We start from the raw sequence: 15,839 nt of genomic DNA, 5'->3' as shown, positions 1-15,839 counted from the left end.
ATGACATCCATTTTGGCTGACTACGAGATCTTTTTTTGTTGAGTTTGCTTTATTTCTCTAACTTTTGTTCATCATCTAGTATACTTTTCTGTTCTATTGTCTCACTTCTTCATGCATTGCCATACTTAAAGCAACGATGAGTCAGACGATTATGCACATAAGATCTCAATTCGTGTCTATTTAAGAAGTTTCCATATTTGTTTTTAGCTGGGGGGGCCTGACAATGTCGCAGAAATAACGGGACGTCGTGGCATGCTAATAAGAGCTTCGGATGGAAAAGGCGTGATTTATCAGGCGCGGAACGCGTGAGATTGCTTGCTTATGCTATTATGTTTTATATTCTGGTTCAACGAATCCCATGTATATTCTCATTTCTGTAGTTATATTTTTTCATTGCTTGTAGGAAAGAAGTCTCAATGGAGATGATTAATATGCACGAAAAGCAGCAATTTATGGATGGTAAAAAACTAATTGCAATTATATCAGAAGCAGGATCAGCTGGCGTTTCTCTCCATGCTGATAGAAGGGCAAAAAATCAGGTCTTATGTTGCTCCATTTTAGCCATCTGTTGCAACAATGCCATATGCTAATCTACCAGAAATTCAGAATAATGCTCAAACTTCTTAAATTAATTTCGCAGAGGAGAAGAGTACACATAACGCTTGAACTCCCTTGGAGCGCAGACCGTGCAATACAGCAGTTCGGGAGAACCCATCGTTCTAATCAAACTTCTGCACCTCAATATAGGTGTGATATTTATTTACATGAACATTCTGTCTTTCTTGTCTGTCTGGATTTTGATTGTGCACTGTTGGTTGCTGTATGTCACTTGTGAATGAGGGTTTTGCGGGGTTTTCCTTGCAAATGAAGATTGAATGTAGGTGCAGAACTTCTTTTAGTGCTGGTAACTACTGATGGCTGCCAGCGAACCTGGAACAACTAATGTCTTCTCAATGCATTATATGCAGTATTACAGTCTCTGTTTTTCATATCCTGTATTTAAGAATGCATACAGGCTTGTTTTATCAAGATTGGTTTGATATGGAATCAGCAAATTTATACGAGCGATCCTATTGAGGTTTCTATTTGAAAAGGACTTCACAAATATGATGTTCTCAGAGTATTTGTGCATCTGTCAAATGTTGATATAATCGAGTGGTGATTTTTAATTTGGGGGAATTACTGTATTTTGCCTAAATGTATTGGTTGCCCATGTATCCAGTCTCAATTCTTGGCGAGTTAACATGGTTACTATGTTCACATTTCAAACTGTTTTGCATCATTCATAGATTGATTATATGTCTGAAAAAATTGGAGCTCAACTGTAGGCTCCTTTTTACAAATCTTGGCGGTGAAAAGCGATTTGCATCAATTGTGGCAAAAAGGCTGGAGTCTCTTGGCGCTTTAACACAAGGAGATCGCAGGTTTTTACCAATTTCTAAGTTGCAATAACACATCAGTCAAAACATTTCTGAGCCTAGATTTCTACTTTGGCAGGGCTGGACTTTCTTTGAGTGCTTTTAACTATGATAGTAATTATGGGAAAAAGGCGTTAACCATGATGTATAGGGGAATAATGGAACAGGTTTATACTACTACAATTAATTTTATGAACTATTTCCTTTTTTTGTCCATACAACATTCTAAGAGTTGGTTTTAAGGTGACCAGGATTCTTTTCCAGTTGTTCCTCCGGAATGTTCTGATGATGAAGCTAGCATCCAAGCATTCATTGATGAAGCAAAAGCTGCTTTAATATCAGTTGGAATTATCAGGGATGCTGTTGTATGTAAGTTAATAAAAAACATTTTAACTTAAGTTTTATGCTTGTTTCGGTATACTGGTAGCATATTAACCTTTGTTTATGATCACATTGCTTCATGATGGATGTGCTTAACTGCTTATATTTTGCCTTTTTTCACATAACGACAGTTCGAATGTTTAATATCAACTATTTGTTGTCTACCTGTTTTGGCACTATTAAATTGAAGATAAAGGGTTTCCCTTTGATTGTTGTATAGAATCTTGTAATAGTTGTTAATTTTCCATTGTATTTATGTGTATTCTATGTATAGTTCAGTATTAAATATTTTGGCTCACTAAATGATTTTCATCTGGCAATGGAAAAGATGGAGGGAAGCTTGCTGGTCGGATTGTAGATTCAGATATGCATGATGTTGCTCGTTTTCTTAACCGTCTTTTGGGATTGGCTCCAAACATTCAGAATAGGTGAAGTGCACAATCCACATACCTTTAGAGAGTTGATTCGACTATTCTAACACAATCTTTGGAGCAGGTTGTTTGATCTTTTTACAAGTATACTTGATGTTGTCCTTCACAATGCACGGATAGAAGGGCAACTAGATTCTGGAATTGTTGATCTCAAAGCTAAGAATATTGAAATGAAAGAAGCACCCAAGGTAATGTTTTGGTGTGATGATGTTTGCTTTGGCAGCTCGATTTTCATTAACCATCAATGCATGTTTTCCATGCAGACAGTTCATACTGATAGCTTATCTGGTGCATCGACGTTACTATTTACTTTCACCCTCGATCGGGGAGTGACTTGGGAGGTAAGTAGACAATGTAGGAGCCATTATTGCTTTTCCTTGAGAACACAGTCATCATTGTAGTTGTATTTGAGTAAAGTCCATGTGGTTGGACTGTTTTCTTTACCTGCATAATTCTTTTTTTGAACATGTGCACGTGTAAAGTCGGCAAAGGCGACGCTTGAGGAAAGGCAGAAAGATGGTGCTGGTTCATCAAACAATGGGTTTTATGAGTCCAGAAGGGAATGGATGGGGAGAAGACACTTCATTCTAGCTTTTGAAGGGTATGTTTTGGATGATGATCAATGCTTTGGTTTTCAGCTCTTGTGCAATGCCATGGGCATCCTTTCGATGGTCATGAACACAAGTATATTCCATTAATAGTTTGATATCTCTTCTTGCTTAATCCCAAATGAAGTGCCAGCATCTATCTTAACCTCTAATAATCTATGCCTAACTAAATTTTGGATATACATGAACGTTAACTAACCCTAGGGTTGGCTGTTGCATCTGCTGCAATGCTCCTTGCTGTACACACCCTCCTTGGCCATGCCATGCAATATGTTAGCATTGTTGAAATAAGATCCACATACATCTAGGGAGAGAGCAGGATAGATTAGTAAGAACAAAGAAACAATAAATTCATCTTTGATTTTTTTTATGGAATCTATCTTTATAATCCTGCTGTATTTTACGAAGAAAATGGAAATCTTAATGTTTTCTTGAGAACTATGTAATACCTTTTATAAAAAGGAAGAGGCAAGTATAAAAGTTACTCCTGCGTCGTTCAAGGAAAAACAAAAATAAAAGTTAAAAAATTCTGTTGCAACCGAAGAATGCTGGAATGAGGTTTGACTCTAGTGTATACGAAGTGACAGAAACTTGCATGTATGAGAGACCGTGATTTAAATATGAACAGAAAAAGAGGTTTACTCTAATGTGCTTGTTATTTGATCCGATGTTACAATTGAGTCATTATTAATTCTTTCTGAACCAGCTCAACTGAAGGAATGTATAAAATAATCCGACCTGCTATTGGTGAAGCATTAAGGTATTTTCGGTTCATCATTTTTTTTTCCTTGGCAAGGTTTAGTGTTAGCATTTTACACTTCATGCAGCCTAGCAGATTTCATATCTAATGTAAAGGATGGAAGTTCCTAGTTTTTGTTACAGCTCCATTTTACTTTTGCAGGGAGATGCCTTTAACTGAACTGAAAAGCAAGTACAGGAAGGTGTCATCAATAGACAAAGTTAGTAAAGGATGGCAGGAAGAGTATGATGCTTCATCGAAGCAGGTAATGTCACAAATTCTGTTTCCTTGGTCTCTGAACATGACACTATGTATTGATGTTCTGTAAAATATCGGGTTTTTCTTATTAGTAGGTAAAATTGTGTAGCCTACGCACGCCAGAGAGATGCAAGTTGGAAGGGTCTTGTACTCGTGTTATTAGTGTTGCTCTGAGAACTATTAAGTTATGTTCAGGCATCAATGTTTTGTGAAGTGGAAAGCTTTAAGCATGCTGTCACAGCACAGGGCTGGAGTGGTTGGCATGTTTTTTTTTCTGATTTATCCCTTATGCAAGCAACATCTCGCTGTTTGGTATCCAGAGGTTTTCAAGCCGCATAATGTCTGAGCATGCAAATCTCTGGATGGTTATGGTGAATAGCTATATGTTTGTGGATCCATTCTATATTGGTCCTTGTATTGAGGATTGACTAACTTTATTTTCCATAGTACATTTACACCCTTAATTTCGTTTAAGTTTGACCAAATAGCTAGTAAGCTTATTCTGTACTTTTCTTCTTTTATGTGCACTACTGATCCAGTGCTTCTTTTCCTCATTTCAGTGTATGCATGGATCTAAATGTAAAATTGGGAGCTACTGTACCGTAGGTAGAAGGTTGCAAGAGGTTAATATATTGGGTGGCCTCATACTTCCTGTTTGGGGTACAATAGAGAAGGCCCTAGCCAAGCAGGTTCACTTCTATGCCTATTCTTTGCAAGTTGTATTGTTCACTTCTATGCCTATTCTTTGCAAGTTGTATTGTTGCTGGTTATTATCATGAGTTAAATGATGTGATTCCTCTGGATTCAGCTCGTTGATCTGATTTAAAGACATGTCATATTGCCTATATTTTTGTATTGGCCCCTCTATGGTTGAAAGCAGATATGGCTCGGAAAATTGGTGATTGATTAATGAGAGTACAAGGAATACATTATATAGGCAAGGATCATCTAGGGCTTATAGAAATACACCCAATCAACGGAGATCCTTGCCTAATCTAGATCAATTACCATAAACCCAAAGGGCAACCCTAGCCGCCTAGGCTGGGCGCCACGGCCCAAGGGCCAGCCCACTAATAGCCTCGCTAACAATGGTATATTAATTCCAACTAGATGTACAAACCACTTATAACACTGCACTCCTCAGAGTAAGGACACAATATAGCCTTAAGGATTCCTATCGAAGGCACCCAGAAATAATGGTCTCCAAGTAACTAAAATAATAAGCAGGAAGTTGAGGGATAGACAGAAAAAAGTTCAAGTGCAGTTTTGATGCCATATTGCAACTAGGAGTGACAATTCTCCTGAGGGGGTGGCATAATCTACATGGAGGATGGGGCTGGATTGGAGATAGACAGCAAACAAAGTACCATCATGGGTACCTTTTCTGTCTGTTTAAGCTTACATTTTTATCTATCCATTGGAGTTTAGATTTTAGAACTATATGTTTGGAAAAAAACAATGCATATGGTCAGTTGATGTTCAGCTGTTACTATCACTTTTTGTTGATCTTATTGACATAGGGCATTCCTTAGGATAATCCTAGGAGACCAGCATATCACAATATAACGAAGGCACAAATTGACTTCTCCCACTGTCTAGTGTTACTTAATGTCCTATGCTTCGCTGTTGTAATCTAACAGGTTCGTCAGATTCACAAGAGAATACGTGTCGTCCGTTTAGTTACAACAAATGACAGTCCCCAACGAATTGTTGGACTGCTGATTCCAAATTCAGCAGTGGAATCAGTACTAACAGGTTTGTTTCTGATGTCATGGCATTCCTCTAATATGGCTTAATTTATTAACTCAACTTCCATTCCTCGTTTTTATCATGTACAAGCTCAATTTAAATATTGTCTTTATGCAGGGTTGCAATGGGTCCAGGATATTGATGATTGACATGGAAAGGCTTCAATTTTGTTTTTCTCACCCACACTCGTATTGCCGGTTTATTAGTTACCGTTCTGATGTCAGACGCAGCAGCCTTTGGTGCCTCTGAACATTTACTTTTGTTTCTAGGGAGCTAGCAAGCTAACTTATCTGAAGCGCCGAAATTCTTAGCTTACAGGTTAGGCAGGTATATACGGACAACTTTTGTATGTAAAATACGCGGTGTGCCGCCGCAGTTGTTTCTTTCTTTGCCTCCCCTTGTTCTCTACCAGGTCTATATGTTATATATTGTTACGTAAAGCTACTAAAAATACTCGGTTAACCCCAAAGAAAGGCGCAATATGGGGGGGACTGTGGCGTTGTTGCCGATGTCAAACAAGAAAATTTGAGACATGTCTATATTATGGTAAAATTATGCATTGTACGTATGTGTATTCCGTCCCTAAAAGAATGCAACTCTCGTTTTCTGATCAGCTAAATAATTTTAAGTTTGATTACATTTATACAAAAAAAATTTACTAACATCTATGTCAACAAGTAGATTTAGTATGAAAATATATTATAGATTCATCTAATAATCTTTATTTTGTAATATAAACTGTTTATATAAATTTGGTTAAACTTAGAATTAGTTGACTCCTTAGAAAGCGAGAAGCATTCTTTTATGGATGGACGGAGTTGGTGCTAAACCTTGTGTCCGGTGACAACTGACAAGATGCCTCCATTGCATTTTGTTTGTTTGACGGCTGATTTGGGACTAACTTTCCATCATGTTCTCTCTCTCTCTCTCTCTCTCTCTCTCTCTCTCTCTCTCTCTTTTTGAGACCATGAAACATTTACTTGTTGAACACCGGCCGTGACTTGGCGACGTCTGTTTTCAAGCAGTACAGTAGTTGATGCTTGACGCTGTATTGTTCTGATTGCAAGGTGAGGTCGAGAAGCTCCCAGATGACACCAAAGTCTTCGTGGAGTCGTTGGTCTCTTGACCCCCTGACCGACTCAGTTCACTTTGGAGCTGAAAGTAAATTAAGCTTCGAGTAGTTCAATACTTTATCGAACATTGTGCTAGAAGCTTCCGAATTGTTCGTGACGAAAGGATCAGGTACTGGTTTGAAAGTTGCAGCCAATTGTGGTCTAGTAGATTACTGGAAATCGGAGGTCACGACGCTGCCCGCTGGTAACAAAAGAAAGTAAAAGTCCTATCCAACCAAAGCTCGCCCATCATTATCCGCGACGTGTCATGGAGTGGCCAGGGCGACTACCTTGGGATGTTGGCCGCTGGCGCCACTCCCGGGCAAGCCGCAATCATACAACGCACTCACCTACTCGCCCCCGCAGGTCGCGACCTGATCCGGTGCTCGAGCACGCCCGTGGTGGCGACGCCACCATCACCCCGGGGAGAAGCCGACGCGCGCTCCCAGCCGCACAAGGAGAAGCCGGGTGTATTTTTGCTCGGGGTTCGGGCCTTCGGGGGCCGTCCGCCCCGGTGATGCCAGTGTCCGTCCCTGCCTTTCTGGCTGCGTGCTCGCTTGCAGTTTTGTGCGGTTGGCAATGGCGTCGCCGAGCTCTGCCCCGAGGCTCGGCTGGTTCGTGACCGTGACCTCACGAGATTTTCCCTTTTCCCAGTGCGGTGACTGTGAGGCGTGCGTGCGTTGCCTTCGAAGTTTCGGAGAGATGGGCTCTTTTCGGATGAGCTGAAAAGCTCTGGCTGGGCTGGGAATCACTAGGCTGGTGGCTGCTATGAATAGCACCAACTAGTATTCACTGTTCGTGCTGGTGAGGAAGGAAGGTTGAAGACGGGCGTCTTATCCCTCAACCATTCGGCTCCACCTAGTCTGCCAAACGGCTGGCTGCCCAGCCCAGCGATTCCTAGGCCAGCCAGCATTTTTTATCTCATCCGATGGCCACCGATCGAGCCGGGCCCGGTCCGTAAAAGCACACTGCTTTTCACTTAGCAGTGACTGGCGTTAGGACTTGGGGGACTGACGAAGCTGCCTCACCACTCACCGGCACCAGAGCATGGCCGCATGGATGGTGATGATGAACTACTGCCGCTCTGTTTTGCTGCCAACCAATATTTTTTCTCTTACACATCAAATCAGTAACAGCCACCAGTCAATTAGTACTATTTTTCTATCACAGCAAATCAGCACCAGCCACAACCAGCCGAACAGAATGTGAAAAGAAACTAGCAGCATGCTGTTGAGAACGAGCACCAGCTTGGTTGGTAGCGCGGCTGGTGTACAACCTACCTTTAGTTCGACGCTAGTGTTTCTCACCGCGGTTCTTCCTCATTTAAACTCGCTAGTGTTTCTCATCACGGTTTTTCCTCATTTAAACTCTGTTGTAGGGTGTGAGTGAGGTGTGCGTGCGTGCATGTGTATATATGAGATACTACCGCTGTATCCAGACGAGGGTCTAATAATACCAGATTGCTGTTGCTGTTGCGGCCTCGCCTGTTCACGCCGCAGACGATCCTGGAGGCGACTGGCAGGTCAGCACGAGCGGGCAGACCGGACTCGGTCGCGCGCACCGTGCACAGGCGCCAGCGGCCGGCCACAGTGCGGCGCTAGCGCACGTGTCACGTGACCCCCCGCTCCGCGGCGCCGGGGGCCCACGGGGTCCCGTGTCTGTGTCTCCGGGTCCCGGTGATCCTAGGACTTGAACATGTGGACCCCAGGCTACAGCCGACCAGGCAGGCGGGGCCACTAGGTCTCTGGGACTCTGGGCCGGTGGCCTGGCCTCGACGGTCTGACCGGCAGGCTACCATCCACCACATCCCGGAGACCTTGAGCAGGTCAACGGGCAATAGGTCCAACCCGCCACCTATTTTGCTACACGCACCAAGGATAAGAGGGGAGTTCCAAATCCAAACACGCACACGTCAGATGCTTGTAGCTAGAACAGAACCTATCTCGAATTTGCTTGAGAAAAAGGCGCACGGCTTGACGCATATAATTTGTTGATTTCTTAAACAATTTTTTATTATTTTGTTGGATTAGCTGGAAAAGGCTATACTTTTTCATGCCTTGTCTTCTTTCGGAAAGAGATTATTTGAGCCCATACTGTTGCCGAGCTGTTTTTTTTTATATGCAACCTCAGAAGCTGGGGAAAGGATACATCATACATGAAAACACAAGCACGGCTTCTTGATTAGTAGGCTGTTAAGAACAGAGTTACAACATGTGAAATGATAGACCATCATGCTGCTTTTGGTGTACAGCTGTGTGGACCTAGCATTATTCACCAGGGAGGGAGGGCGTAGGAAGCTTCCCGGAAGCTTCCAAGCTCGGCAAAAGAAAAGGATAACCAAGAGTCCAAGACGAAATGAGAAAAGAAATTAAAAGGCAATGAGGCAATCCGCGATCTTCAAATGTTGTTTTGTACCTTTCTTTAAGATAAGCGTTACAGGATCTCCCAAGTCATGTCAAATTGCCTAACTTAAAGTGCCTTTTCTACTATAGTAAAAACAACAAAGAGTGAGTCATCTCAGAGAGAGTGAGAGACCGGTATGATTCTAACTTGCGGAACTATAAGTCTCACTTGAAAGGGGAAAAAAAGGTAGAAAGAAAATTAACAGCGAGTGACGTATGTGAAGCCTACTAAGATGGTAATCTCAAAGTTATTGGCAGTGAACCCTTTAGTCCAGTTTAGTTTTTAATGTAAAATGTTTATCGATTCTGAAGACAATACGCGCCTATATTTTCGGTACGAGTTCGGTATCACGCAAACAAGATGTACGATATACAACTTTCCTTACAATATCAAGACTGAATACAATTATTTAAAAATTTATAAAGTTATATGTCATCAACTTTAGGAACTATCCTTCCTCGCAAAAAAAAACTTTAGGAACTATCCAAACATAACTGTTAAATTGTTAACGACAACACATCCTATTGGACATTTTATGTCAACTATTTTGTCGGCATCCCATATTTTTATGATCAAATAAAAGCCGTTAAGTTATTCACATTAAGCACGAAGCAGCACACTTATAAAATCTGTTCGTTGATATCCTAGATCAAATTTGTTGGTTACTGCATGGCTCTTCACGTAATGTCTCCTGTGAAAATCTCTTTTTTTGTCCATGATAAAAACCGCCTGCATTTTTTTTGCATATAATGTGAATAATTGAACTCGGCCCCGTTTCTTCGGTTTTGCCGATTTCACCTCCCCGCTCACTCCGCTGTGGGCCCCACTTTCCGCGGCTCCTCCACAATCATCATCACAAAACAGCAACCGCCCCCCTTTCTTCTCCCCTCCTCTCTCTCTCTCTCTCTCTCTCTCTTCTTCACGCCACAGCCACACCACAAGTGTCCGGCCTCAGAATCGGATCAAGGCAAGCAACCGTGGACGAAGCCAAGGCCCCGCCTCCCTCCATCACACGCGAGACGGAGACGCGGCCGCTTCTGCCCGAGGCCTGCGTACAAAGATCTCGGGCTCCCTCCGTCCCGTCGTCCTCGCGAGCAGCTTAATTTCGTCCGTCCGTCCCCCGCCCCGGCGTCTCGTCTCGCGACTGCCTGTGGTCGGCGGCGGCTGATCGTCTCGGCCCGCGGCGAGCTCCCGCCCTGACATGGTCGGCCGGATGGAGCGGCAGACCGCGTCGTCGTCGGCGTCCTGCTCGCCCTCCACCGCCGCCTCGTCCTCCTCGGCCTGCGGCGGCAAAAGGCGGTCTGATTTCCTCAACATGTTCCGGGTACGCCTGAATCCACTCGCTCGATTGCTACCACTCTTCTTTTGTTTGATGATAATTAGTTATCCCTGTGTGTTGGTGTCTGTGTCAGTTTTAATCCTCCAATTTCTTTCTTCTTCTTCTTCTTTTTTTTGTCAAACAAAGCGTCCTCCACTCTTCTGTGGATAAAGATTACTCCAAAATTTTCTACCAAAACCATTCGACAACGCTCGATTAGTGCTCTGCACACGACGTCACGACAGTTCGTGGTGCAATTAAGGGGGGTCATACGATTTTCGTACGAATTCACGGATTTAGGTACAATTACACTTGTGGACCTGTGGTCTGGTCGTTTATTGCTTTTTACAAGAGAAGGTTAGTCGATTTAATCGGGGCCAACTTGTAAAATCGGAGTCACAAGATTTCAAGGTTTGGGGGCGCAACTTCCAAGCCAAGTCGGACTTTTGCAACAAGGGCCTCCTTTTTGACTGGGCCGGTGTTTAGTTACAAAATTCAAAATTCTAAAAAAAATTCTGGCACCTGCATGAAGACTTAAATCTAGACGAAATAAAAAACGCATTGCGACTGCTGTCTGTAAATGGCGAGACGAATCTAATGAACCTAATTAGGTTGTAATCAGATGCTAAATTGCTACAGTAAACAACCTCTAATGATGGATTAATTAGGCTCATTAGATTCGTCTCGCGATTTACAGACGAGTTCTGTAATTATTTTTGTGATTAGTCTATGTTTAGTACTTCAAATGTAGAAAGATGGTTTTTCAAAAATTTTACGGAGCGCAACTAAACACCCCCGGTACCGCATGCGGCACCGGCATGTCACGCCAGCCGTAAGCAACTTGTCCCTTTTGGATTGGATCCTCTTGCTCGGCCAGTCCGCTTCTCCCCGTAGCCTGAGGCACAGCGACCCCTTTGCGCAAACCGTGAGGTCCTCCGTCAATCCTGCCTGTTCTTATCGAGCTCAGACTACATGTGGTCCCTGGAGCAGTAGCAGTTGTATCGTATCACAAAGCAAATCGATTGTGTTTTGCTCGCAAGTGCCGGAAGGAAACATCAGTTTTCGGCTTCTTGCCTTGGAAATGCAGCTGCCACACGACTCGGATGAAATCCTGGGGATTTCATTTTGTTGTGGCAAGTGTCAGTAACTTGAGGTGCTCGACACTTGTACCACATGTTTAATAAGAAGGGTCACAGGTTGTCATGGACCACCGATAAAGTAGCACCTGAAGTGCCAGGGCCGTACCGGCAAATCCGGAGGCCCTGTGCGAAACAATGCACTGGGCCCTAGTGGCCTAGTGCAGAATCGCGAATGACAAGTAATAGTAGCTGGCAAGCGCGATGTACTGTGTGAAAGCGCAAATAATAGAAGTCATACGTGTGACTGACAGTCAAATCATCACACAAGGCCTAATAACTATTTTTTATTCTAGAATTTTTATTGTTGCTGCAACAATTATTATTGTTTGCGCAAGAAAAAAAATTATTACGGAACAAAAGAAATTTATTCTAGCAACAAAACATAGTGGCTTGGTTTATTGGGCCGACTTTAGACCCAAAACATGGAATTCTGAAGAGGTTGGGGTGCTGTGACAGGTCCACTCGAGGTCACACGAGTGACCCCGAGCAGCACCCGTGCAAAAGAAGCGGCAAGCGATACGCCTACGATGATTCATCTTCCAGGAGCAATTTGGGCCACGTTTTGCCACAAATTTGGCCAACAATCAACTAAATTAAATTCTCTATATAATTATACTTAATGTATACATAGTATTTTAGGGGCCCTTCGAATTTGGAGGCCCTGTGCGGTCGCACGGCCCGCACGGGGCTAAATACGGGCCTGTGAAGTGCAGCAGATACCTCGAACTAGGGCAGGGAAGATATCCGCCCGTATGATCATCAGGATGCGGCCATGTGCGTTGTCTACTAGGCTTTGGATAGTAAACAAAGAAGAGTGTTACCCCTAGCCAGCTACCTGTCGCTGACCTGGGCCAACTATTGTTGCATTGCAGCCTTGGACCCTACACCTGGACCTTAGTTGGGTGATATGCTTATTAATTTCCTCATGAATGATTATTATTGCAATTTCAAATTCCCATAATTTATCTGCGTGGTATACCTGTTCTTTTGCAACATTTGGACAGCTAGCTGTATTGGAAGGCAAGTTCCTTGTTTAAGCTACACCTTTGATTTGGTTTTAGAATATTTGCTGTGTAGTACTAGTTTCAGACACTGTAACCTTTTTTGTAATCAGTGTGTATAGAACACTTTATGCCAGAACTAGTTTTCTGTCAATGTGTGTAGAACACACCCATATCAGTTTCTGGACAGTGCCAGTTTTCTCTCAATATGTGTAGAACACTTGCTCCCAGAATCAATTTTTTTTTTGTCAATATGTGTAGAACGCTTGCTGTGAGAGTCTGTTTTTAATCATTGTGTGCAGAACACTTGCTGCTGGAATCAGTGTTTTTCGATGTGTGTAGAGCACTTGTTGCCAGAATTAGTTTCTCAATGAGTTGATATACTGATATTACATTCTACTGATATCACATGCTTTTGCATGGACAGAGTGCAGCCTGTCTTAATTCATCATCTGCTGATACCGGCAAGGGAAGGAGTAAACTCTCAAGCAACAAAATCACACATGGCTTCCACCTGGTGGAAGGCAAGTCTGGCCATGACATGGAAGACTACCATGTAGCAGAGTACAAGTATGAGAAGAACCATGAGCTAGGCCTCTTTGCCATTTTTGATGGCCATTTGGGAGATAAGGTGCCAAGTTACCTGAAAGCTAACCTTTTTAGCAACATAATAAAAGAGGTAGGTGTTACTATCGGTTTTCTATGTGTGTGTGGACCACATGGGATCATCTGGTTACCATGTGTATATACCGTACTTACTGTTTCCTTATTCTGGTTGCTGCAGCCTGTCTTCTGGGATAGCCCTCAAGATGCAATAAAGAATGCATACCGCTCTACAAACAAATACATTCTAGAAAATGCAAAGCAACTTGGACCGGGTGGTTCTACAGCAGTTACTGCTATTGTAGTTGATGGCAAGGATATGTGGATAGCAAATGTAGGCGACTCTCGAGCTGTTGTGTGTGAAAGAGGTTCTGCTAATCAGCTCACTGTTGACCATGAGCCACATACAACTAATGAAAGACAGAGGATTGAGAAACAGGGTGGCTTTGTAACAACATTTCCTGGTACAGCCATTTCTTGTGTGTTATTATGTCCATCGTTTTTGGAACTGAGAAGATACAGTTGCTTTATTCTATCTATGGTTTCCTTGCAGGTGATGTTCCTCGGGTAAATGGCCAGCTTGCTGTTGCTAGGGCATTTGGTGACCAAAGCCTCAAGGCCCACTTGAGTTCAGAGCCTGATATTAGACATGTACCAATAAACTCAAGTATAGAGTTCATCATACTTGCCAGTGATGGATTATGGAAGGTTTCTACCAAAATCTGCTTGCTAACTGTTCCCTTCACAAACTTCTTTTTTTCCCCATGCTTTATGCAAAATGCCGTTGGCATGCTCTTATTAAGTCCTTCACCACCCTGCACCTTCTAGATTGAAATGATTGGTTGCTTTTGACCAATTCTTGCATTATCAGGCAACATATTTTCTCCCTGTAACAAGAAAGCAGGGAATAGTTTAGACACTGGCAAAGAGCCTACCTTATGCAGATCTCATTTATGTTTGAGCCTTTGAGGCATTCTGTTCTCAAAAGTATTTTGGCACCAGTTTCTAAACTATCACTCCATGTACCCTTTCTGTATGCAGGTAATGAAGAACCAGGAAGCCGTTGATCTTGTCAAATCCATCAAGGACCCCCAGGCAGCAGCAAAGCGGCTGACAACGGAAGCACTTGCAAGGAAGAGCAAGGATGATATCTCTTGCATTGTCATCCGTTTCCGCTGCTGAATGTCACATGCGCACTGACGATTGAGACAATCGTCCGTTATCGTCTCCCTCTGCCAAATTTCTGATACCATCTGCTGTGCTTATTTGCCAAATTCGGAATTTCTGATAGCATCTGCTGTGCCTATTTGCGAAATTTCTGATAGCATCTGCTGTACCTATTTGCTGAATTTCTGATAGCATCTGCTGTACCTATCCTAGTTGTGGACAAACCTGGAATTAATTAGGACATTGAAGACTTGAAAGCTGGATGGCGAGTGTGTGCGCAGGGTGCTCATTCGTCTGTGAGGATATACACGAGCATGCTAGTGGACCTGGACTTGCGGTCTGTGCGGACCTTAGTGCTTGTGTGCTTGTGATGGTAATGGACTAATGGTGGCAAAGGTTGTGTATAGGAACTTGCTGATTTAATTTGGTTATTATATTTAGTTTTTATGGCTCGCATTGCATAGGGGAGGGCCTCTAATCTCAATGAAACAGATTTGAAGTTCAAAGTTGAGAAAATTCCGTGTGATATTGAAAGCTACTCCCTCCAAACCATAATAATATTTGGGACGGTCTTCAATAATAATATTTGGCTCTTAATTTTTTTTATAATATAATGTTTATAGCAATAAAATTATAGTTATATAAAACTACTATTGAATATGAATATAATGATATGATTATTATAAGATAAAAAATTTATTATACAAGATTAATTGTGGATTAAAGTTTTTAAAATTTGAATATAAAATTACGTGCGCGCCTTATTCTGAAACTCCTGGAACGGAGGGAGTATAACAATCCTTTGCCATCCAAAATTAGAGGTTCCCTTTGGAGCCATCAATTCTAATATCCAATTAGCATTTTTTTAGAAACATACTAGTTACCAACGGGGCAACTCTCTCTCTCTGTTTCTGTGTGCAGAATCTACTGAGTGAGCATTTGGATCGTCAATTTCGGGAGCACTAGGAAGTAGGAACAGGACCTGGGTAAGGGTGGTAATGGGCCATGGTTCTAGTGGTCTCTTCACAGTTTAACAAGACCCTTAAATTATTTAGCTCAAAATTGTATAAGATTAGAGCTCGATCCTTTTAGGGTCCGGCCTTTAAATTTTTTTTAATTCAAAATCTTAGGCCATTTACCACCCCTAATCCTGGGGTGGTCCGTATCTTAAACAACGACCACCCCCACGAACGATTCTCCTTTTCAGTTCTCCAACCGCAGAATTTCCATGTCTTCAAATTAACTTCTAATTTCCGTAACACCCCTACAAATGTGGGCCCCTGTTTCTTTGCACAAATTAAATTCGACTGATCGCCGTACCTGCTAATTAAAATTAGCTGATGTCTGCTTCACCTAGCACTATTGAATCGTGTGCCATTTTCAACTCAACACATGCGTGCAAGCTGCTCATGTGTTTAGCAATGGAATTTGCTATTAGCGAAGTTAACGGATTATTGAGTTTGGTTTGGTTCTTTGAGAAGTAATTTTGTTTTGTGTACCTTGGGATGCATC

General features: G+C 42.4%; 2 protein-coding genes across 3 annotated transcripts in view; both read left to right on the top strand.

Annotated features, from left to right (window-relative positions):
• Nucleotides 1–6,143, top strand: part of LOC120641723 (protein FORGETTER 1-like) — a 37,921-nt gene extending 31,778 nt beyond the window's left edge. The window contains exons 18-32 of one of the 2 annotated variants that reach the window (XM_039917941.1): nt 208–305; nt 404–539; nt 641–747; nt 1,329–1,424; nt 1,498–1,585; nt 1,670–1,787; nt 2,128–2,227; nt 2,295–2,418; nt 2,494–2,571; nt 2,713–2,831; nt 3,545–3,598; nt 3,740–3,842; nt 4,396–4,524; nt 5,476–5,590; nt 5,702–6,143. In XM_039917941.1, coding sequence (XP_039773875.1) covers nt 208–305; nt 404–539; nt 641–747; nt 1,329–1,424; nt 1,498–1,585; nt 1,670–1,787; nt 2,128–2,227; nt 2,295–2,418; nt 2,494–2,571; nt 2,713–2,831; nt 3,545–3,598; nt 3,740–3,842; nt 4,396–4,524; nt 5,476–5,590; nt 5,702–5,733 — 1,497 coding nt within the window. In that variant the 3' untranslated portion in view covers nt 5,734–6,143. Of the gene's footprint in view, nt 1–207; nt 306–403; nt 540–640; nt 748–1,328; nt 1,425–1,497; nt 1,586–1,669; nt 1,788–2,127; nt 2,228–2,294; nt 2,419–2,493; nt 2,572–2,712; nt 2,832–3,544; nt 3,599–3,739; nt 3,843–4,395; nt 4,525–5,475; nt 5,591–5,701 lie in introns of those variants that run through there. The other variant, XR_005662372.1, reaches the window with a different exon arrangement.
• A 3,857-nt stretch (nt 6,144–10,000) lies between these two features.
• Nucleotides 10,001–14,853, top strand: LOC120641721 (probable protein phosphatase 2C 44). The gene is made up of 5 exons (XM_039917940.1): nt 10,001–10,423; nt 12,985–13,236; nt 13,342–13,624; nt 13,714–13,868; nt 14,202–14,853. Exons 1-5 carry the CDS (start codon nt 10,301–10,303, stop codon nt 14,340–14,342), a joined length of 954 nt encoding a protein of 317 aa, XP_039773874.1. The 5' UTR covers nt 10,001–10,300; the 3' UTR covers nt 14,343–14,853.
• The last annotated feature ends 986 nt before the right edge of the window (nt 14,854–15,839 follow it).

The sequence above is a fragment of the Panicum virgatum genome, chromosome 7K, assembly GCF_016808335.1.
Source record: "Panicum virgatum strain AP13 chromosome 7K, P.virgatum_v5, whole genome shotgun sequence".
Classification (NCBI taxonomy): Eukaryota; Viridiplantae; Streptophyta; class Magnoliopsida; order Poales; family Poaceae; genus Panicum; species Panicum virgatum.
The sequence above is the reverse complement of the archived record's forward strand: the minus strand, read 5'-3'. Positions and strand labels throughout refer to the sequence as shown.